Source organism: Podarcis vaucheri (genome assembly GCF_965113315.1).
Source record: "Podarcis vaucheri genome assembly, chromosome: 10".
Classification (NCBI taxonomy): domain Eukaryota; kingdom Metazoa; phylum Chordata; class Lepidosauria; order Squamata; family Lacertidae; genus Podarcis; species Podarcis vaucheri.
Window position 1 is genome coordinate 43,231,321 of NC_138748.1, and position 24,623 is coordinate 43,255,943.

The window sequence follows — 24,623 nt, forward strand, 5'->3', positions numbered from 1 at the left end:
CATAATCACTTCTCTCTAGCTCTTCTAGTGCCTCACAAAGATGAGCAGATAAGTTCCCTTCACCATAAAGAAGGGGAATGAAATCTCCCATCTCCTTGAATGTTTCAGTAATTTCCCATTGTGCAGTAGTGGCACCGTTGATGACAAATAATAAATGTGTTAAGTCTTGAAAGTGCCACAAAAGTCTTTGTGCTTTTTGTTACAACAGACCAGTACAATATGGCAAAACTGTCAAGTGCAAATGCTCGTTGATGACGACCCGACCGTGCTGTTCATCTTCTCAAGCCAAAATTAACCACATTAATTCCCGTCCTCCTCCTCTTTTATGAGAAAAAATGGTTTAACAGCCTTGTGGAAAAAAGAGGAAGACTTTGACACCATAGAACCAGAAATGAGTGTGGATTATTACGGCATTTTAATAACAGCACCTCTTTGACGTATCCTAGGTACATTCAAAAGGAGTACTCTGTCAGTGCATAAATAATCCCAAGGAATCTATGTCCTTAACCCATAACTCTTAGAACCCTTAACTTTTTGAAGGTGATTCTGCTGCCCGCTCAAGTTAATCTTGCAACTCTGTGTTACCTTACCATTCTGACTGCACAACAATTCACAACCTCTGGTGTTATGAACTGCAGAGGTGGCATGAGCCAGAGAACTTCCCTTTCGCCGCCCCTCTCCCTAAGCGTTACAAACTGGCAAAAGCCACATGAAACAAAAATACACAGAGACATGAGGAACAGCCTCTGACAAACTCTGTACATTCCAGTTACTCGAAAAAGCCTTCCCATAAGGGAAGATGTGCTCAAAGACCGCAATCTCTGCCTGAGGCGCTTCCCACAGCTCAATCCAGTCGTTAGCCAACGTCTTGCTGAAAGAAGAAACAAACTTCCAAAACCTTACAAAACAAAACCGCAACATCCTGGCGTTTTCCTGAGGTCACCAAGGGACTGGGATGCGCCTTTCCCAGCAGCTTCCATCTCCCACCCAGGGCAAGTCACGGTGACAGGAGCAGGTGGCGGCATTACAACTCCGACTGTGAGCGGGAGATGCGAGGCCCCTTGCGGATCTCCTTCCGCTTCTCCTCTTTCTTCCTTCGCTTCTCTTCCTCCCGGAGAGCCTTCTGGAATGTGTCCGCACTGGGGAAAAACTGACAGGGAACAGGATGAGCTCAGCCACGTGGGAACAAAGAGACAGTTCTGCGCACAAGCCTCACAGTTAGCCAATTACACCTCCTCCTGCCACTTGCACCTGTTTTTCATATCTGTAGTTTCAATGACTTGGATTCAGGAGACATGAATTTGGCTTTAGATTATATAATCCCATCCACAAATAATGGATTGGGGATAGTCTTCTTGGATCTGCACTACTGCTGTGCGTTGGAAATGGCATCTCTATGGAAAAGGGGGTTCCCAATAGTCACCGGAACAGAGAACTTATTAGGATTCCAAAGTCAACTCTTGATTATTTCATGGAGCTACCTGTAGAACCCTAGTCAAGTGCCTCAGTCACTTCTGTGAATAAAAGAAAGATAAAGAGGCTTTGTGCTGTAGTGTTGGACAAGGACCTGGGAGATCAGGGTTCACTGGGTGACCATAAACCAGTCTCTCATTCACAACTTAACTGACCTAACAGGGCTTTTTCACATGAGGTTGGGGGCGGGGCGGGAAAACCATGTACAATACTTTGAGATCCTTGGAGGAAAAGTGGAATATAAAATAAAATGAATAAATTCTGGCACTCTAAAAAACAACAACACAACTATGTCACACATATCTATGTCAACAAACACTTTTGTTAGCTAATAACATGTATGGCATTATTTGCAAATCTGCGTTAGTTGGAACAAAAAACTAGGAAAGGTCTCAATAGGTGCAGCTCCCATGTCCTGAGCTATGATAATTATTCTACTCAAAAACCTATTTCCAGGGGCAATCTGCTTTGCAAAGCAGCTAAATCGGTCCAGATATGAAAGAGACAGAGGAAAGAAATAGGCATCTGCAGCTGCCTTTGATGCAACATGCATCAAGTACCAAATGCAACTGAGCATGGCCACTGTGGGCAGCTCCAGATGAGATTTCTGTGTGGCAAGCTGAGCGCATGGTCAGTGCCTGCATCCAGCTGCAGTGCTGGGTTGTCACATCAGAAGGGGAACTTCTACAGGTTGTGCAGATGCGCTGGCTTCCTTTTTCAATTTCCCTTTGGAGGTAACAATATGAACTGTCAGCCAAACATGCAACCAAGTGTGCATTTTGCTGGCTGCACAAGATTTCCACACTGGAAGTTGCTGCGGAGAACAGAGTCACTATTACCAGCTAGTCGTGCCTAGGGATTACCACATATCCGCCATGAAGCAGTGCTGCCCATTTCTTCCCTTGCCAAGCCCCAGAAAGGTGTCAGCAACCCAATGGCCAGGATAGGTAAAAACAGGCAAGGTGCACTAATGGCTTTATTATCTTACTTCAGAATTGTCTGTTTTAAAGGGGTTCCGGTATTCTGGAGATTTCTCACTTATTCCAAGCTCTTGAGCCATCTGCAGAAGAAAAATAGTGGAGATCAGCTTCATTCACATGTCTTGTAATCTTCTCACTCTGCTGCCTGCTTCTCAGTTCCTGCAACTACATCACCCGCCATTGAAGCTTCCCAGCCTCATTTGGTAGTTCAGTGCAAATTCCCCCAAATGTGAAAAAACTATCCCTCCCAAATTAAGGGTACTGCAAATGCAAGAAGTTTTGATGCCCCTTATGGGCTGAACCACTGATATTGCAATTCATTCACTTGCTGTGTAAATTATCAGGAAACCGCATAGGCTGCGCACAAAGGTAGCATGGCTTAAAGGGTTGCTGTGAGCTAAAGCAGCCTATCAGAGACCAAGATGCAGAAATGTGCAGCCATACAGTTGAATGCACCACCAAGGAAATACAACAAGTGACTCTAACCCTAACCCCACACAAAGTAGAAGAATAGAAGTATAACTACCCCACCCCACTCATCATTCCCCCCTCCCCCTCTTTTCTTCCTAATTGTTTAAAGCAGATATAGGCAAACTTGGCCCTCCAGGTGTTTTGGGACTACAATTCCCATCATCCCTGACCACTGGTCCTGTTAGCCAGGGATCATGGGAGTTGTAGTCCCAAAACGTCTGGAGGGCCAAGTTTGCCTATGGCTGGTTTAAACCAATTCATGAATCAAGAACTTATCTACTGACCTCTAATAATGAAACATGTAGATATTTTTCCACATTTATTATGCTGTTTTTGTGATATACAAGTGGCATGAGAAAACTTGGTATACTTATTTGTATACCATTATTCTTGTTTATAAAACCCAAGAAAGAAAGAAAGAAAGAAAGAAAGAAAGAAAGAAAGAAAGAAAGAAACAACAACACATGTATGAATGGATTATACCAGTGGGGTAGCGTGGGTTGTCAGCACCCGGGGCAAGGCAAGTAATTTGCGCCCCCTAACCTGTGGATTTTAGCACTTGAGTCTCTTCCACTAGATTAGCGCCCCCCCCTCAGATGTTGCGCCCGGTGCGGCCAGCCCCCCCTGCACCCCCCACGCTATGCCACTGGATTATACTATTGCTGAGAAGCAAAAGTCATTACTACTCAGTGTGCACACATAGTGTGAAATGCGCATATAAGTTGCATATTACCATCTTTATGCAAGCTTCATGCTAGTTCCTACACAAAAGCACCCTCCATATACAGATACTGAAACGACTGAAGCAATCCTTAGATTATTGGTTTTCCGTCAACTAATATTCCTTTATCCCACATTGCCAACCCATTGTTGGCCATTATCAGAGGCCAACAACATCAGAGCAGAAGTCAAACCAGAAGTCTTACCAATCCGAGGACTTGTGAGTGCGGACCTTGGTCAAATACACCTGTCTGATTGCAGAAGCCAATTCCCCAGCGAATCAGGTTGTTCCAGTTGGAGTTGCGGTCAAAGTAATGATGTACTATCTTGGGAAAACGCAGGACTACATCACCAAAAAATGCAGTGTTCTCCACCACATGGGAATATGCTAGAGGTAAAGAGCCACAAATGAGAAATCAGGAGTTTTACCGCTGGTAGAGATCAGACAAGTTCCATGAGAATAAACATAGAATCCAAATGCAGGGTGCGTACCACCTCAACACACTCTAACCATTCCTATTGCTTATGTGAGTGAGGAGAAGGGAGGGGAGAATAGAATAGAATAGAATAGAATAGAATAGAATAGAATAGAATAGAATAATAGAACCACAGAGCCTAGGGCTTGCCGAACGGAAGGTTGGCGGTTCGAATCCCTGCGATGGGGTGAGCTCCCATTGTTCGGTCCCTGCTCCTGCCAACCTAGCAGTTCAAAAGCACGTCAAAAGTGCAGGTAGAAAATAGGTACCGCTCTGGCGGGAAGGTAAACAGTGTTTCCGTGCGCTACTCTGGTTCGCCAGAAGCGGCTTAGTCATGCTGGCCACATGACCCGGAAGCTGTCTGCGGACAAACACCAGCTCCCTTGGCCTATAGAGCGAGATGAGCGCTGCAACCCCAGAGTCGTCCGCGATTGGACCTAACGGTCAGGGGTACCTTTACATTTAATCTATGTTGGTGACTGTACAGAAAAGGGTTTATATTTTATTCCAAGTTTATGAATACAGAAAAAGAGGGCTCAACCTTACGTACACAGCATTTGAAAATAAAATATTGGTGGGACAGATTAATATGCTCACATCCAAATCTGTGAACTTCAGAAATCCAGAAAGCAAGCTAGCAGCCTACAAATCTGGCAAGGAACCCAAAGTAGTGTGTCATTCAATCTGACATATTTTTTCCTACAGCTATTCAAAGGAAATAGAAGTCGCATAGTATTTTCAAAATTATAAGAGAATGAATTCCAGGTGGGTTCAGGCTACCTGTGATCAGTGCAAAGGAAAACTATTGAAACTATATCCTTCCCTTCATTACAGATATTGATGGCAGTAGCACTGTTGGGGGGAGGCTACTGCTGCTCATTGTCTAGGTGGCTGGCATCAACAGTTTAAATGAGGATTTAATTCTGGAAATCTGCATGGCCAAAAAACACCAGCCAAAAGCACAAGGTAGGATACCTTAATATACTAAATCAGTACCTTGGACAAAAGAACTGGAATCTCTGCTTCTCTACAAGTACCTGCCATTTTCATGCTGCAATAGCTTAAATTCTGGCTGCCCTCATAGGTTCAATTGCCCTTCCTTTTCCACTCTCTTAATTTTTCTTTGCTCAACAAACATTTTTTAAAAGTGACCGGAAACATAACCAGCCAGTCTCAAACTGTAAATTCATGTACCTCTCTGTAGACAGTGCAAATCTGCATACATTTAGTCCAGTCACAAAACCAAGGGTTCCAGTTGCAGAATCCGACCGGGGGTGGGGAGAAACTGGCTATCAATCTGAATGAAGCCACACGTCCCTGTTTAATGATACTGACCAGCCTTAGGAGTGTTAACTTTCCATTATATGCACAGGCGAAGTAATAAGATTCTGTTCTGCTTCATGTACCATATGCTATGTAGCCTCATTTGGCTCTGTTCCCATCCCAGGACCTTTGCAAATGTCAGAAATGATGACACACAAGAACAGAAGTGACAGGGGTGGCTAAGCAAGAGTCGCCAAAATGGCAGCGAGAGCTGTAATGCCAGAACAGCTCATTGTTACAAACTTAATGGCTACAGAATGATGGATGGAGAAATCGGGATTATAAAGCAAAGAGCTCCCACCATCCTTTAGCTTCTCATCCTGAGGGAACGGCCCATCTGGAGGAACATCTGCTGCTATAAGTACAGCCCGCGAGTCTTCAAGAACCTGCACATCACAACAGAAAGCGGACATGGTTGATATCAGCTCCTGCCAAAAACATGTCTTTCCCACACCTGTGCTGCCAGCAACAGCCTCTTCTCAGCCGCACACCCCCACCTCTTCTGCTCTGCTACGAATGCCCATCTGACACAGCCCTGACAGATGAGGAAACTTGGGGGAAATAACAACCTCAAAAGCCAGGAAACCAAATTGTGAGAATGAATATCCCAGCCCTTCAAAACCCCTCACATTATTTGCGGAGGAACCAACAGCTGCAGTTCCTGGACCGAGTCTGGTTTCAACAGGCTTGGCGGTAGCAAGCACAAAACACACAGGAACATTTGTGCTGCGACACGGTTACATCACACAGCGCAAAATGGAGCTTGTTGGCCAAGCAGGTGGGGGCCACAGACAAACAGCAACTGTATGAAGCCACAACCGCCTTCTCCATGCGATGTGATGCTACCATCGATAAGCTGCAAATCACTTCTCAAGTACCTAGTCTAATATAATACCTCAGCTATTCATTTAAACCCAACCAAATACCAGCCCAGAAGAACAACTAAGATCTCATGCTGGTCCTGAATGTGCAGACCCATGCATTGGGCAAATCTACAATGTAAGGCAATCCATTTTTATGGAGCAGGTGCTGAAAGTGCTCTTCTACATACATACAGGCGGTGACCATTTTGCATGGGGTTCCATTCCTCGCTGCCATGCACATCAGCAGAGGTGTGCATAAGCCCGTTCTGCCTCCATTCCATCCTTTTCTGGGTCAAAAAGGGCCCATGCATCGGCAGTTGTGCATCAATTGGACACACCTAAAATGGTCGCTACCTGCCTAGGACCCTCGTACATACGGGAACGCATCTCCTGGTATGCCCCAAGGAGGAGCTTAAGGTCCATAAATAGCAACACCCTAGAGGTCCCAGGCCCTAAGGAAGTTAGATTAGCCTCAACCAGAGCCAGGACCTTTTCAACACTGGCTCCGGCCTGGTGGAACACTCTTCCTCATGAGACCAGGGCCCTGCAGGATCTGATTTCTTTCCGCAGGGCCTGTAAGACAGAGTTGTTCCGCCTGGCCTTTGGCTTAGAATCAATTTGATTCCCTCTTCTCCTTTCTTTTTTCCTTTCTCCTCCTGTGAAGAGGCTGCATCTTAATGTTTTAATGTTGTATTTAAATCTTGTTTTTAAGTTGTATTTTAATCAACTTGTTTTTATTATTGGTTGTTAGCCGCCCTGAGCCTGGTCTTAGCTGGGGAGGGCGGGGTATAAATAAAATTATTATTATTATTATTATTATTATTATTATTATTATTATTATTATTACTCTGCAGATGGAAGTGTAAGAAAGCACTTGGTGAGGGTGCCTAAGGTAAGGCCTAGACCATCCTAGGCTATCTTCCCACAGTAGATTTAAAACCAGCAGACCCTAAGAGGTACCATCTCCCCTCCCCTCACAACCAACTGTGTCTGGAATGAGTGGCAGCCACTACATTCACCAGCAATTCACTAGAATTGTGAGGTGGTCATAGTGCCAAGTCTCTTCCCCACCACCACCTCAACCTTTTCCAGTAAAGAAGCATTGTTGACGAAGACACTACACTCTTGTTCTTAGGCCCCACACACTGCTTTTAAGATTATCTAACATTCCATAACTAAAAATAAATAAATCCTGCGCTCTGTTAGACAAGGCTCACTTTGAAAAGACCCTTGAGCATGATGTCTATGATCTTGTATTGTTGGTTCACATCGTTGAGCTCAATCAGGTTCTTCAACGCATTCATCTGGTCTTTGCGTTTCACTTCAAACAGCTTCTTATCTGTAACTTGGTCAAGGATACCATGCGCTACAGAACATCCAAACTCTCGCCCCATGTTCCCCTCCCCACAACCCATAGCACAATCCCAGCGTCTTTTTTGCCCTTCACCCTGGGGCATTGTTAGGTATATAAAAAGACTTGGAGACTTTGCATAAAATGCGTATATGCTAATTTCTATGTATGGATGATGGCTCTGAACCATTTTTAAAAAAGTTTTAAGTTTAAGAACAGAGAGGGAAGGCAATAGGAGATCTGGGGCCCACTCCATCAAAGTAGCCCTTACAAGGGACCAGGCTTCTTCTAACTACTGCAACCAGTTTCTTTAAGGGAAAGCCAATGACAATAAATAAAGTTTACGGAGACTGCAAAGAATATCTGCTCTCGGTGGCCTGGCAGCTGTAAACTAGAATCTATGGAGGATGACAGCATAAATCCAGAGGGAAATACAAATGACAAGGGTTCACATTACCAATTAAAAGCAAGGGAGAGTCAAGGAGAGAGAGAAAAATACAACCCCTCCTGAAACAGAAAGAGCAGAGAAACTTTTTGCCCAGAGGAAGAACCATGTGACATGCCATGCTGCAATCACCGTGTCAGCATAAAGAATCCATCTATTTCACAGTGGTGTTTTCCAACTTGATGAAGATCATGTGAAGAATGGCTTTCATACAGAGAGTATGGAGGGAAAAGTTGAGTGAGCTAGGAAGGAAGTGAAGGCTATTTGACATTACTGAGCCAGGATAAGATCTCGATCTCTCTCTCTCTCTCTCTTTTTAAAGAGTGTTGGTATTGGGGTACATAGCTTATTTGGGAAGGACAAGGTCGTTATACTTCTCACACAGTACAACACTGCATATCTGAGAAAAATACACCAGGCCCAAGGGCGAAATGGTTGGTAATTCCTTTAAGAGTATTTGGGCAAGATGGGACATTTAGAATAAAAGGCATGCCTGACTTGTGGCCTCTTTGGCTCTGTCTTTGGAGACTTCACTAGCAAAATGAAGGTGCCAGGCACACCTCTTTGGGGTAGGAGTTCCACAACTTAGGGGCTGCCACAGAGAATGTCTTATCCGCCATGCCACCCCCACCCCCAAGTCTCTGAAGGTGGAGGAACTACCAAGAGGGTCCCCTCTGCCTATCTTAGCAGCTGAAAGGGTCTGGAAGTTAGACAGCTGTGGATGCAAGAGAGGACTTTGAAGCGGTGGAGCGTCAACATTGGAATGCTCTTCCCAGGAGGTTCACCTGGCAGTGACTGATGTCCTTTTGGCACCAGGCAGAGACATTTTAATTCACATGGGCCTTTCAGATGAGCTTTCCCCAGCCTAGTGCTTCAGAATGCCCCTTGTGGTATGTATGCGTACCCTTTTGCAGTTTATATACTTTTACATGCACATGTACAAATCTACATGTTTTCCCAAGGCTTACAAATCCACTCCCTTTCTCCACCCTTGCTAAGCACAAAAGGGCCCCCTAACAAGCAACACTCTCTCATTTACACCCCACTTTCACAGACAAAAATCAAGGCAATGAAAGAAGGATACAGATTTCTAATCCTGAATCAGGGGTTTTCTTCTCTGTGTCTGCCGTGACGCCTCTGGATAATATCAGCATAAAGAGAAAAGTGAAGGCTCGAAAATAATCCATCCTTAAAATCCTGGAATGGAAAGAAGAGGGGAAAGGGAAGGGAGAATACTTTAATCATTCTAATGATTGAGGTTAAAGCACAGAAATCTCTCCACTCTCACTACCTAATTTATATTCATTAACATAAGCAACTCCCCATGTGTAGGAGAAGACAACAAAGAAATAAAGCAACAGACACCACTGGCAGTAAATGGACAGTAAACCTCTCTCTCATAGGCAAAGTTTCAAGACTGAGCTTCAGCATACAGGTGGGCGCCCAACTACATTGAGTGGGCACCACATTGGCTACCTCTGTACTCATTTCACAGGCCACATCCTGACTTTAGCCGCATGATCCAATCTACCCACTTCTTTACCAGCCTTGCAGCCAAACTGGAAGTTACTGTTTTCCCTGGCAATGAGGATATTTACTTGTCCTTCAGCATCGCCACAAACATCATTGTGTGCAAATCCAAACCCCAGGTCTCACATCCACAATCTGATCAATATACAAAAACAGGCTTGAAATTTCCAGTCCAGGAGTGGCTCAATATAGTAAAACAGAAATTGTGATTACCGGTAACTGCTGTTCTTTGGCAAATCCCATGCGAACACAGGCCAAATCTCAGAAATGCCTAGAACTTTGAGCATGAGGCTCTCCATCCCTCCCTTTAACTGGCATTTTGTCCACCAAGCTCGCCTGCCAAAAAACCTGTTCAGCTTCTTCCTAATGCTGCAGGTGTGCATCAATGGTATCTGCAGCCTTTAAACCAGGGAGGAGGGCTGGCTAAGTGACTGCACAACAGCAGTTTCCCAGTAAGCGTGCAATCCCACAAATGGGGGGACTATAGCGTTCCCTACTGAGCAGAGGGAATAGAAGTCCATCACCCTGCAACACTGCTCTTCCAACCCTGGTTTAATTTCTGCCCTCAATGGCCATTGCATTCTGCTACTTCCACTTTGCTGGCATCCAGACAGCTGCAACTGAGACACATGTCTGCAGTGCTGAAGATGGCTGAGCTTCTTGTGGAGGATGTGTGAATCTCCAGAAATAATAAACCTAGCAAGGGTCTGGGAAGAAGCTCAAAAAGCTCTACTCCTTCTTGAGCAGTCAATGAAATTTAGCACCTCTTTTTCTAAACTCACAAGTGCAATGCAAGTAAAAATCAAATGGCCGTATGGACATCTAATGAATGCAATTCACACTTCTGCTCATCTGAAGGATTTGAAAAGATGATTGACAAAACTGTGGTTTGCTTAATGTGAAATGAATATGGTAGTAATTCCAAAATAGGCCTTAATGCAAGGCAGTCCTTATGCACCATCAACAATGAAGCACAATCTTTTCCATACACTTTTCTCACTGAAATGATTGTCTTCAAAACCGCAACCTTGATGGTGAGATAATCCATTAAACGTGTTGCTACTGGTTCAGACTGTTTAGTCATCAACGGTGACAGAACATGAAGCATCCTCTTAGGCCAGGAAGTCTGAACAGGAGGAAGCCTGAGTCAATTCTGTAAGAAGTTGTCTCATGCAGTAAGAGAAACCTGATTAGCTTTCAACGGGAACAAAGTGAGCAGGAATTGCTGCCAGATGAATGTTAATGGAAGACTAGGCTATGAGAGTGCAGTGCTATTCCCTAACTGAAAAGATAATCCAGTACATAATGTACATTACAGAAATGTGCCGCATTGTGTCTAGACGGTTCCATGACATGTTGAATGTTGTGACGAACGCAAATCAAAGTGGTCTGAAATGAAGTCAAAAAATGGTGCAATGACTCCATCTCTAACCACCTTTTTAAATCTTTGATGGTTCCTACATTCAGATTAAAATAACACACCAAAACATGGTTGAGGGGTTATCTCAGAAACATTTAGTCAGAACAGAAAAGGACAAAAAAATGTGATATATAAGATATCAATAGGATTTATTTCCTAATGTGAATTGGCCCCACTTGAAGTAGGGCCATGTGTTTCCACATTACTGCCTAAGTACTAAACCTGCTACCAAGTGTTGTGATCTCCATGACTCTGCTGGGGTCAGGGTGTGATTGGCAGAGTGTGTCAAGAGGAGGAAGAAGATGATGACCCCAGGATGGGAGGTAGCAGCAGTTTGGGCCATGATGTAAAGGAGGAGCCTGACATACTGCCACTGGGCCCCAGTCTCAATTTGAGGGATGAGAACAGTCGAAGCAGTGATTTTGAAGAGGGTCCCCACCCAAAGCCGCTCTGGGGCCACCTGACCTCACAGAGAGGGAGGGGGTGTCAAGGATGTCCTGACCCCATCCCTGGGGAAGGAGATTCCCCTAGGAGCAGAGGTGGTGGCTGGCAAATCAGGAGAGCAAGCCAGACAGGAAGGAGGTGGGCAAGGAAGGGGAATTGGAGGGGTGGATGGCAGGCACAAAGAGACCCAGTTAAAACACACTTCCAGTACTCTCACCCTCCCCTCCGGGCTTATGAATTTGGCCACCCCTGCCCAATAACATTAAGGAAAATGGTTCCTACATGTAGATACCAGCAAGGCAATATGCCTTTATTGCTTAAAAAATGGCAAGATTTCCAATTACATGGAATGCTACAGTTTCATCAGTTATATGGGGATCACAGTTACCTATTCATGGAAATAAATCCAAATAGGCTTTGACTTGTCCACAAAACAGTTGCCTCCTGCATTGACAAAGAGGGAATTATAGACTGCAGTAAGAATCCTAATTAAGTTGTGTGTTTTGAACACAACATGCTTTTGAGTATAAAGAGCTTATACCTCAGGAGACAGGTGCGCCTACAGAGAACATGTTTTCATTATCTGTAGACATTTTTCCTATGTAAATTTATTCAAGATATTTAAGATTGGTTCCACCCATGCAATTACTATTGAGAAAATTATATTAGGTATACCCTACCATTATACAGAAAGAGTGTTTGCCCAGAGTAATATAGACTTATAGTTATCTTTTTAAAAGATTTACTATAAAAGAAACTGGGAGTATGACAACAGCAGACTTTTATTACTGGTTATAAATCTACTTTAGCTACAAGCACATCTCAGAGCACAGCTTAATTTAAGGACAAAAACAAAACAAAGACCTCTACCTGGTAATTCAAATAAAGGAATGTAGAACAACTTGTTCTGGCTATTGTGATGCGCACTAAACCACATCAGGCAAAGCCGTCAGTCAATGATCATCCGGAAATTTTTTCTATGAATCTTCTTCAGCAACATCACAATTGTGTTCTTCTCAGTTGAGTTTATCTGCAACAAAAATTAAAATTGTTGAGGAAGAGCCCACCTATCAATACCAATGTTTTCCCTAAAGGCAAACTTTACCACACACAAGCTCAAATATATTAAAACCTGTGGGGCCAACCTAAATTTAGTGACATGGGATCCCTTCACTTCCACATCCCAAAAAACTGAAACCTTGAGTAACAGTTTCTGCTTCAGCGATAAAAATCTACATTGATGGATTTCAAGAGAAAGTCCATTCTCATCAACCTTTTACAGTAGACATTATACTCTTGGACTTCCAAAAATCTTTTGACAAAGTCTGCCACCAAAGCAGATGGACAAATCTAACAACAGAAGGAAGGATGGAATCAGTGGGCTGACGCAAGGAACCATAACAGGACAGATATCATTTTGCTTATAAATTGCCTGGAACTGGAGTGAGAAGTTGGCCAAATTTGCGGACGTTACCAAATTATTCAGGATGACGAAAACTCAAAGACCTCCAAGAAAATATCTCCAAACTAGGTGCATGGGCAACAAAATGTTAGCAAGCAAAAACAACCCCTAATTTCACATTACAGCTGAAGAGCTGCTCATAAGGAAAAAAGACATTTTGATGAAGGTGGCAACATCAATGGCAGTGAAGAAGCTAAATCCCATGCTAGGGATTATTAAGAAATGAAGTGAAAACAATACTAGATAGTGAAGTGAACCTGTGGTCTGATATCACAGGCCTCAGAAACATGCAGAAAAGGACAAGCCAAAGTATTGAGGAGTGGGAGGACCTCCTCTACAAGCAAAGTCTATGAGGTATTTTCATTCAGTTTTTAAAAAATGACTGAGGGAAGAGAGAAGCTAGAGGTTGATAAAAATATGATTAGTGAAGAAAAGCCAACCTTTTCTCTGTACACTTTATTTAGGGGCCATTTTGGAAAACAGTGGTGTAGTGGTTAGAGTGTCAGACCAGGACGTGGGCCACTAGGCTTCCAATCCCTACTCAGCCATGAAGTTCTCTGGGTGACCTTGGGCCAGTCACTGCCTCTTGGCTTAACCTATCTCACTGGTAGTAGTGAGTAGTGAGGTGAAGTGAGGTGAGAATATTCTCCAGAGAATATTCTCGAGAATGAGAATATTCTAGACAATATACTCTGCTAGAAAATTATCTGGAGAATATTCTCCACAAACTGTAAATTCTAATGTAAGAACTAGTTTTACAACCCACATTTAAAAAATATTGTGAGGATAAAATAGGAATGAGGAAAGGTACGTACACCACCCTGAGCTCCTTGGAGGGAAGATGGGATATAAATGCAATAAAGACATAAACAAAAGCAACAAACAAGTATTATGCAAGCAAAGAGGCAAGTGCAGATGAAAACCGTTCAGACTGGAACTGTAAACATCTGGTCATTTAGATACTTAAACAGTTGGTGCTAGAATTTGGAAAAGCTCTTGATATATAAAGTTATATTATATGTGGCTCCCAGGAATTTGAGATATTTTCCCAAGTAAGCACCCACAGTGGTGGAAGACGCCTCCTGTCTGTTCCTGGGATTCCAAAACAAATTTGGAAACAGATGGAGCTGGCTAGTGAGAGATCGGTTGGTCCACTGGGAGCTTACAGTCCAGACTGTGAAGTGAATGTTAAGTACCAATTACACTGTGCATAAAAGGACTTTCACAATGCGAAAATAATAGGTTTTATTCCATGAGCAATATCAAAGCAAGTTGTAGTGGCTGAAAGCTACACACACGGATGGGGCAAAAAATCCATTAAGCGGCATTAAATACTGTAAAGAGCATTCTGCGGCACAAGCTTATCTCAGGTACTTGACATAGATAAGAGCATGCTCCTATTTTTATTTTGTTTTTACCTCCAAGAGAGCATGTTTGGTAAAGTAATGCAAAGATGTACCAGTATTCTTAACACTGTCAGGAATTTAGGATAGCCTTACGGCAACCAATGGCTACTAGGCTTGATGGCTATGTTCTGTCTCAGCTGTCAGAGGCAATATTTCCAAGGAAGAAGAAGATGATGATCAACGAAGTTTTCAGGGCAGTACACAACAGCATAAGAAGAGCTTCCTGGATCAGGGCAATTGGCCCAGTTAATCCAGTATCCTGTTCTCACAGTGGCTAGCCTATGGGAATCCCACAAATGGGACATGAACACAAGAGCACTCTACCCTCTTGTGGTTTCCAGCAACTGGAACTCAAAAGCATCACTGCCTCCAACCACAGAGGCGGAACATAGTCATCATAGCTAATAGCCATCACCAATAGCCCTCTCCTCCATAAATTTGTATTTTGCAAGTTGGTGGCCATCATCTCCTCCGGTGGGAGCACATTCCAAAGTTCAGCTATGAAGTAGTATTAGTTGTAGTAGGGCCTTCATTTATCGTTCCTGAATCTTCCAACGTTCAGCTTTATCGGATGGCCACGAGTTCGAGTGTTGGGAACAGAGGGAGAAAAGCTTTTCTCCGTGCCACACATTTTATAAACTTTATTTCTGGTTTACTAAAACAATTTACATACCATTTAGCTACAACAGACTAAGTTGTTTACAAAGATACAATACAACTGATGAGAATCAGTGAAGAAAGCTATAAAATTAAACTACCATTAAAAGGCCTGCTGGAATAAAGCAAGTCCTGTCCAACCCTACCATTCTATGAATTGCATTTGCTATTATCTCCCACTTCACTCAGTTTGACAAGGTCATTTTGGAGCTCTTCACAATCTCTCTTTGTTTCAGTGACCCTGAATAGTATATACAGAATACAGTAAGATGCAATACCCCCCCCAAAAAATCAACAATTGAAGTCATACAATTATTCAACTAACAGAAAATAATAGAAAGTGCACTCCTATAAATACTTTCCTAGGAGCAAGGGCTACTGAACACAAAGGGACTTGGTTCCAAGGAAGCAAGCTCTTAAAATGTTTTTGTTATCCAGTTTTGTTTTCCAGACGTTACGATTACTGATTGCTATTTCCTTTTCTGATCTCCCCACACCCCGATATTTACTTTGGTTCAGTACTTCTGTTTCAAAAATCCAACCTATTTCAGTCTATCACAGCCCAGCTGCGGCCCATTCACAGATATTTTCCAGTCATGTTATCTGTGCAAAGCTGATGTTGATCAGATACCTTTCTAATTTGGGGTGGGACTGTGTCATTTACCAGCAGGGCTATTTTCCTTTATGAGAGCAGAAACTGAAAATGTTGTATACAGCGACAGATGTACATGCCACCAGTAGCTTCCATGAGACAGAAGGAAAGGTGATATAATAGAAGATATCTGCCAAGACTTAAACCATGAGGAAGATGAAGTGGTGGCAATTGACAGTACTACTTCGACCACCACAACCACCACTATATCATCTTTACTCTGCAGCACAGGTTAAATGTGACACATAAATATTCCACTAGAGAGCCATGCTCAGTCCTGCCTCAGCTAACAAGACAGCAAATGACTACATACAGAGAAGTTAGACCCGCTCCACGAGAGGGGCTAATGGAAATCAGAGCAGCTTGCTGCTCTTAATTGGAGGGTTAGAGGAATTGCAGTTTGCTGCCAGGCTTTCTGGTTCACCAATTTTCCTATGGCTTCCTAACCATTATCCGTACAAAATAAAACAGGGCTGAAAGAGAAAGACACACCAGCCTTTCATCTTGAAGCTTTCAACATTTATATATAACCCTGCTCCAATAAAGCCTTTTCCTTTTTTCCACTTCTCGTAATTCCACATACAGGGACGGCGGCAGAAGGGGGGCTCCTCCAAGAACATTGGCTTCTCTTAGCCGGTTTTAACAAATAAAGGAGAATAAAACCTAATTCCAATATAATTTAAACTTCTTAAGAAGAACTGAAAATACTTTTAAAGGAGGCAGGTGAACTATAGCTGCATCATTAAGAGCAGAAAATTGAATTACCAGCCCAGTGTCATCATGCATTGACCCAAATGTTGCGGAGAAAATGCATATGTGTTTAAATCTTAAGCATTCCAATAATTCCTCTGACTGTAATGGATTCAAGTGTGTAATACAAGGTAAAAGGTAAAGGTACCGCTGACCATTAGGTCCAGTTGCGGACAACTCTGGGGTTGTGTGCTCATCTCGCTCTATAGGCTGAGGGAGCTAGTGTTTGTCCGCAGACAGTTTTTCCGGGTCATGTGGCCAGCATGACTAAGCCGCTTCTGGCGAACCAGAGCAGCGCATGGAAATGCTGTTTACCAGTGTACATGTTCATACAAAACTGACAAAGTGGGCAACCATCAGGTACTAGACCTCTCCATTCAGCATCTTAGCCAAAAAACCTTTTGTTCAATTGAACTCTTCAAGTTCTGCCTGCACAATGAACAAGATGCCATCAAGGATGCCAGGAACAATGAACGAGATATTCAAGTCTATTTGCTTTGCTTGGCGTTCGCAATTTCCATCGCGCAATGCAAACAGTGCTTCAGAATCCTGACTGTGCATCACGATCCTATGAATATTTACTCAGAACTGAGTCCCGCCCTATTCAGTGGGACAAGTCTGAACCCAGCAACCTAAATATTAAGGCTATGTATTGTGCTAATGCTAGGCCATGCCAATGCAAAAATGTGGTGCTGCCGATTAGCTGGCCTTTGTTTTATAAGGCTTATACACCTTCATTTTGAAAGCTCAAAAGCCAGCGTTAGCAAGTTCTGGTGGCCATTATGCCTCCCACCTAAGCTCCCTGCTGCAATCCATGTCTTCGCCTACTCGCTTCTCCAGTGCACTGCAGGACAATACTAGAATTCCATTTGCTGCAGCAGGCAGGCGACCGGATGCTCAAAGTAACTTGTGGAGCAGCAGAGGCTCTCTTGGCACTGCTGAGGTTTTCCCAGGAGACAAGCTGGATCTCAGGTGGAGATTGACTCAGCAACCCCTACCAGGTTTGGATCTGGGGAGATATAGGTTCAAATGCCCACTTCACCATGAAGCTTATTGGGCAGCCTTGGGCATAAGCACTTTCTCTGAGGCTAAAAAATGATAGCATAGAGTTGTTCTGAAGATAAATGAAGAATTTGCGGAGCACTCTGTGCACCTGAAGGTTTCCACAGAACCTTTTACAAGTTGGGTTGGGCAGAGCTAGAAGAGAAAAGCTTCTATTTCAACAATCTGGGGGTGGAGGAGAGAAGAGTCACCGCTTCCCAGTTCTCAGAGGGTAAACATCCAATTTATTTGCGTTTACCCCCGGGGGCATTCTCAAAAGCTCAGCTATCGGACTGTCATCTGCACACTGCTATTCTATCAATTAGGAAGCGATGAGCAACACAAAAGTAGGACATAAACCTGTCAGAATATAGGTTACGAAGGATTTGAGAAAGCACCATCAAGTGCCCTTATCTTTTGCAGCCTCCTTTCCCAACACAAATGCAAAGAACACAAGAGAAGCAAAGATGAGCACCATGGGGGTATCCTTTTGGGGTGCATTAAATGCTCAGTGTTCCTTGCAGATCTGGAAAGGGTGCCCTGGGAGGGGAATATATGTGAGGAGGAGATCAAGACACAGCAATTGTATACAAGATTTAATATCCACTACAGAAGCAGCAGCATGTTTTATAAGAACAATCTGCTTCACACACTGAAAAATATGTCTGAGAATTCATTTACTGGAGCAAATCCAGAATCATATCTGTAACAAAATATCTTGTCATTTGCAAACATTAAACTGAAGCACTGTAAAAAAAAATCCCTTTGACTTCTGCTTCTTTCTGCAGTATTCAGCAGGCAGCCACTGGTAGGATCCAGGCATGCTATTCTATATTAGCAGCATACCACATATCCAGGATGAGAGGCAGAATATCATATCATATCATATCATAAGCATATTAGCAACATGGCAGATGCACCTACACACAGAAGCCAAAGAGCAAAACAAAAACCCTCCAAAGGGCTTAGCTACATGAAGGGTAACTAATATGATGCCCTCCAAATATTGTTGGGCTCCAGTCCCCATCATAATTCACCTTTGGCTGTGCTGGCTCTGGCTGATGAGAGCAACAGTCTAAGAAAAGACTGAGCCCACAGTACTGGATATCCCTGGATATACTGCCCAAAATAGGCAGGAAGGTGGCATAGTGAATACATCATTATCACATTGCAATCTTGTATATGTCTTCTCCTAAGTAATCTCCATTGAGTTTGAATGGGACTTACTCCTAGGTGAGTGTTTATTAGACCACAGCCTTAGTCTAGAGATTGGGATAAGGCAGGCATCGCCAACCTGAGGCCCTCCAGAAGTTTTGGCCTACAACTCCCATGATCCCTAGCTAACAGGACCAGTGGTCAGGGATGATGGGAATTGTAGTCCAAAACATTCTTCTCTTATAATACTGCGTTCTTATAATATGTAATCAAAGTAGCACCAGGTGAAGAAGCTCAGTGTCAGAAGCAAGTTCCATTCGTTGTGCAGCCATGTAGACAAGACATGAAGCAGAAAAGAATAAAGAGTGGAGGCAAATATAACAAGGCAGTAAGAGGTATAGTTTCCTCAACAGAGGGTAGGACAATCCGCTTCCAGGCTTAATTCAAAGTGCTGGGTTTGACCTTTGAAATTCTGCATAGCATAGAACCTTCAGATCTAAATGAATGCCATTTCCCATACATACAAGCCCATGCCCAAAGATCATTACTGAAGGCCTTTCTACAATCACCAATGCAAATGGAAGTGTGCAAGATTACGATGATAAAAAGAACCTTCTCAGTGGTGGCCCCCTATTATGAAACACTATGCCTAGAAGAGGCACACCTGGCACATATGTTGATGACCTTTCAGTGCCAAGGAAAAACAACTTCTATTCTCCCAGGTCTTTCAACATTCTCTCATTCTTAATTAATATTATTAGTATACATCTACATTCATTGGGGCTGTCTTGCTCTTTGCTCTTATGTTTTTAGCTCTTACAAGGTGGTTTCTGCTCTCCATGTGACAAGGTGAATTTGAGTGTAATGGTTATTAGATATAAACAATCTGTGCAGTTTGGGAATGTGTTGCATTTATATTGAATTATTTGTATTTTATTATTTTGTAACTTTTTGTTGCACATTGTCCAGAGATCAGTGTTACGGGGCGATTATCAAATGCTAAATAATAGTAAATCCAATAGTTAATCTGTAAGAGGATCCACATGGAATCACTGGTGTTGGCTTCAAGAGTCAAATGACATACCTACAAGTAATAAAGAGAGTTGCAAAGGTCACATTCAAGTTCAACAGTAAAGAATAGCAAGAGTGCCTTGAACATAAATTTCATGGGAAATAAATGCTTAATGGAGTTACAAGTATAATTAAGGGTTTAAGGCTGCAATCCTACAAACCCTGGAAGCCAGCTCCATTGCAAGTAAATAACAGGATCAAAACAAATGCCACACTATAGTCACTATCAGAGAACTAAAAGAGACACTATGGTTTAAGTTGACAAATTTGGAAAAAAAAAAACTAGTTTAATGCAATATGCCATAGGAAAAGTCATTAATGTAGTGCAAGGAGGTGTGTGTGAGAGAGCACAGCAGTTACAGCAACCGATTCGGGGGCTTTGCAGATTCATCCACCCCAAAAACTTAATCTGCAGGCAACCTCATGTTCCAAAATCATCTAACACAGTATCAAACAAGGCCCCTAACCTTGGAGCTTGTCATAGTGATGGCAGTAGTAACTGAGCTTCTTCATGCCTCAATTTACTTCTGTAGAAAGATATGTTTTTAAACATGCATGCTAACGCAGCTGTCGAAACCCCTCTGGCATCTGTGATAAATGGTATTGGATTCCAGAGAGAAACAAGGGTATGTCTAGATTCAGGGCCTTTCTATTCTAGGCCCTCCTAGGGTATTGTTTGTTATATGCTCAACTTGACCAAAAAAAAAAACCCAACAACCTAAATTTGCAACTACTGGGGTTGGTATTCAGCTAACTTGGACTCAGAGTAGATCCACTAAAATGAACCTTAGTTAATTAATTTCAATGGGTCGGCTCTTGAGTAAAATTTAGGTACATACTATTCCAGTTTCCCCAAATATCTGCAAACAGAGCTTTTCAGAATGTGTGACAAATATGTGTAGAGCTCTTTTTTAAAAAATTGTTTCAGATAATCCCAAAAAATAATATATAAAATGTTGCAGGACTGAACTTGTATAGCAGCTACTAGATAACATGAAAAGAGTTTGTGGTGCTAACTAAAAAACGGGCAAAATATTTTTTCTCTCTCTTACCAACACAGAAAATAATTCATTTTGCATTTTGTGCGTCTATATAAAATCAAGATCAAGGTGAAAACCCTTTTGCTGCTTAGTCCTGGGACTCAGGATGCGATGGGTACTAGGTACCCGACCTCAAGAACCCTTTTATAAAGCTGGACGAAATGCGGGCCTGCTGATCAGGGAAGACGAAAAGTGCAAAAGACCCGAACAGACACCGCGCGGAGGAGAGCTTTGCACCTTAATTCACCACCAAAATCATCATTACTACGGTGTAGACCAGAGCACCTTCCTCCATTAGTTTAGAATGACTGCTGTGACAGGATCCTCTTTCTTTGTGGCATCGATCATGATCATTCCGCAGCTATTTCTTGCGAGGGGCGTCTCACCAGCGGACAGCGTGAGCTACGTAGTGATTAAATACATCTCCGTAGTCTAGTTTAACACGCCGGAGGACCTCGCTCCCCCAAGGGCGCGACGCCGGCAACCCCCCGCGCGCTCCCCCAAGTTTGCAGAGACAAGTTCTCGGCCGCCTCGCTCAGCCTGCCTACGCGAGCAGCGAAGAAAGCGAGGGCGATCCGCACTCGCTCCCCGCAGCCGCGCGGTCCTTCCTTCCCGATTTCAGGCAGCGGACCGCCCAAGCGCGCGCTCTCCCGCGGATCCGGGGCTGCAGCAGAAGTCCGATCCCCGCCACCTGCTGCCGCCGCCGCCCCCCTCCCTGGTCGATGCACTGGGGCTCCCGGGACCTCCCGCTTCCTCGGGGCCTGGCTCTCCCGAAGGGCTTCGACGTTTCCATTCTCGCCCTCCTCCTCCTCCTCCTCCTTCTCCCTCGGCTGCATTTGCAGGATCGGAGGCGCTCAGAACTACGGAGCAGTTTGCTGCCAGCCTGGCAGTTTGCAGGCAGCGCGATCTGGGGCTCGGTAAACCCAACCCGCCCGTCGAGAAGCAGCTTGGGATCGCACGGGGTGGAAGCTGCCCGCTTCCCAAGCGACCCTCGCTCTCGAGCCCCTGGGAAGGAACCTCACCTGCATTGCCCGGAAAAGGGCACGCGGCGTCTCCAGTCGCCCGAGCAGCAGCAGCAGCAGCTCACTCTGGCGAGGCTGTCATGCTGGAGCCGCTCTTCCTTTTCCCGGCAGCTTTCCCCAGCGGACTGGCCTCGCTTGCTAAGCACACCAGCATGCCCTGCACGGGCGCGTCATTTCCTCCGTGCGCTTCCCAGAGGCCTCTGTGTTGTAGTTCTTCCAATGGGTAGATCTCTCCCCATCACCACGTTTACAAAGCTGTAAGCAGGGGAAACAGCCACGTTTACTAATAGGGGGAATGCCAGGTGCTGATTTGCATGGTGGGTGGTGAATTTTAAAAAACCAGAAACCCACACACAGAATTTCGGAAGCAATTACTGTACTGCACATACTGGGAGAAGCAGCGTGTAAATGATAATCAGCATTGAAAGGCAATTAGAGGAGTTCTTTAGACTGCGCGCAAGTTTGGTCCGGGGAAGCGGGGTGAGCGCAGGAAGCAATTAGTGATTAATGAGAACACCTGCTTGCTGTTTAATCAGTTGCAATAATAATTAGCAAGCACAGGTACTCTGTCTCTGTTATAAATATGAAGGACGCTTTTACCAATATCCATCTGGCTAGACTGGGACATGAGAGGTGCCTCGCTTTACAAGACCCAACAATTGCATGATCACAGCAGGCAAAAAAAGTGCATTGCTGGACGTTACTCCCAAAGTAAGACACGTTGAGGACACTGGGATTTACCCTTAGGTGAGTGAGAATAGGATTTCCAGCCTTTCCAGCCACTTATGAGCAATAAATTATTAAATTTTATTTATTTGTTGCTTTTTTAGTGATTATGTTTCGCTCAACCACAAGATGAGCACCAAAACAATAATGCCCAATCATAGCTAAGACCAGCTGCCTGAGTGAAGAGGAATGTCCTATTACCAAATGCAAAAAGCAAGCAATGTTTTGCACTAACGGGTCTACCACCCTCTGAGCACTCCTAGGAGTTGCACATGGGAAATGGTCTCAAATGACCATTGTAGGCTTTAGGTAGGTTCATACAAAGAGAGGTAGTCCTTGAGATACCGGAATCTTGAGCGGTGTAAGACTTTAAGAGGTCAAAGCCAGCACTTTGGAAAATGCAATTAGCACACATACCTAAGTAACTTTCTCGAAGCTTTCTTGACTGTCTCAAGGAAACAAACCAGCAATATCTTGTTCCCAGAGCACTTAGGTCATTTTTGTTCATCTCCAATGCATCCATTGTGCTTCAAATTACTGTGCATTACATGTCTCAGCGCTACATCTTACATGCACCCATTGGGCTAGTGCCCGTGGCATCGCAAGTGATACATTAACACAACCCTTTATTCCTTTTATAAACATATTTTATAATTGGTTTAGAACCTGAGCAGAGTGCTAACTACATAGCAGAAAATTGGATCAAACTGTGAAATGTTATCCTACATGCAAATTCCTTATCTCAGTAATTTCTTTAATCAGTAGATTAATCAAGATAATCAGTTTTACTGAATATTTGGCAGGGCTTATTTTAATTATTTGGGCATAGAAGTTACAGGCATACTTCATAATTTTTTGAGGCTACTTTTGTTTTGGCGTGCTAATGTAGTAGGGAAGATGATAATGAAAATAAGATGGCCTTTTCCAATAATTAGTGAAGATTTTTGTCTATGGAATCGTACATTATCTAAAACAAGCAAATGCAATTAAATATAAATGATTTAATTAAAATCATTAAAATTTGACAGGATTGTAAAAATACATTAAGGGGCAACCATTCCAGCAAGTAAGTTTATTCAAGTATGAAATCTTGTAGTGTAAATGCTCCCCTTTTTGTATTTGTCACAATAGGCCTTTAATTTATGTGCACTGCTGCAGTAGTCATACACTTCTCTCAATGGATCAACCCCCATTTTTTCAAAAAAACACTTCCTCACATTCTTGATAATGTTGATCTTCTCAAGTTCGGAAGCATGGAAGACAAATAACTGTTTGATTCTTTTCAAAAGATTTTCCTTATGCTAATTCTGCCTTACATCGTCAGACCATTGGACGATCTAACTCAGCAACCTGATGCCCTCCAGATGCTGCTAGACTCCATTTCCCCTCAGCCCCAGCAAACATAGCCATTAGTGAGGGATGATGGGAGTTGTAGTCCAACATATGAGGGGCACCAGACTTTACAACCTTGTCTACACTGACTTGCAACAGCTGTCCAGGGGCTCAGACAGGTCTCTCCTAGCCCTACCTGAAGATGCCAGAGGTTGAACCTTGGACCTTCAGCATGCAAAGGAGATCCTCTACCAATGAGCTACAGGCCTTTCTTCTAGATATTCATGTCCTTCTTGCTGAACCCGCCATTTTCAGTTGATCAGTACAGCTAGGATTCACATTCCTCTACAGTCACCCCCAACATTCTGGTTAATTTTATTTTCTTGATAGACTACTCTTGTATCTTTCTTGTTGGCTTCCTGCTTCTATCCTTAGCCCTCTTCTGCTGTTATCTGTTCTATTTTCCACTTGCCATTCAGATTGTTTCACTCCTTGATACTGCCCAATTCTCTAGTTTTCACTTGACCAGTCTCTTTGTTACACCTAAGATTACCCTTTGAGTTGCAGCTGGGGCCTTTCTCTTGCTGCTCTGTGCTGTGAAAGTGCCCTTCCGCTTAGCAGCAGGCATGCCTCTCCTGATCATCCTTTCTTTTATATTACCTCCCTTTCCTTGCAGTGTGTCTTGTCTTTGATTAGGTTTTAAGCCTTTGGTTGTATTGTAAACATATGGGGCAGTGGCTGTTTCACTCCTGCCTTTTTTGTATAGTGGTTTTAGAGATTTTATACATACAGGTAACCTATATAACTCCTGAA

General features: G+C 43.5%; 1 protein-coding gene across 1 annotated transcript; it reads right to left on the bottom strand.

The window, feature by feature from the left end:
* Positions 1–396: 396 nt before the first annotated feature.
* CCDC134 (coiled-coil domain containing 134) lies at positions 397–21,912 on the bottom strand. Its single transcript, XM_082241404.1, has 8 exons — positions 21,753–21,912; positions 12,367–12,526; positions 9,187–9,299; positions 7,524–7,645; positions 5,745–5,829; positions 3,851–4,032; positions 2,462–2,533; positions 397–1,150 (listed from the first exon to the last, which is right to left on the bottom strand). Exons 3-8 carry the CDS (start codon positions 9,287–9,289, stop codon positions 1,025–1,027), a joined length of 690 nt encoding a protein of 229 aa, XP_082097530.1. The 5' UTR covers positions 9,290–9,299; positions 12,367–12,526; positions 21,753–21,912; the 3' UTR covers positions 397–1,024.
* Positions 21,913–24,623: the final 2,711 nt, after the last annotated feature.

What these genes read in the sequence shown, in the direction of transcription:
- CCDC134 (XM_082241404.1), bottom strand. Translation starts at nt 9,289, where the DNA reads ATGGATTATTTTCGAGCCTTCACTTTTCTCTTTATGCTGATATTATCC. An exon ending in TGATTCAGGATTAGAAATCT is followed by an intron (nt 7,646 to 9,186) that starts GTATCCTTCTTT and finishes ACCAAGTTACAG; the next exon opens with ATAAGAAGCTGTTTGAAGTG. An exon ending in TGCTCAAGGGTCTTTTCAAA is followed by an intron (nt 5,830 to 7,523) that starts GTGAGCCTTGTC and finishes TGTGATGTGCAG; the next exon opens with GTTCTTGAAGACTCGCGGGC.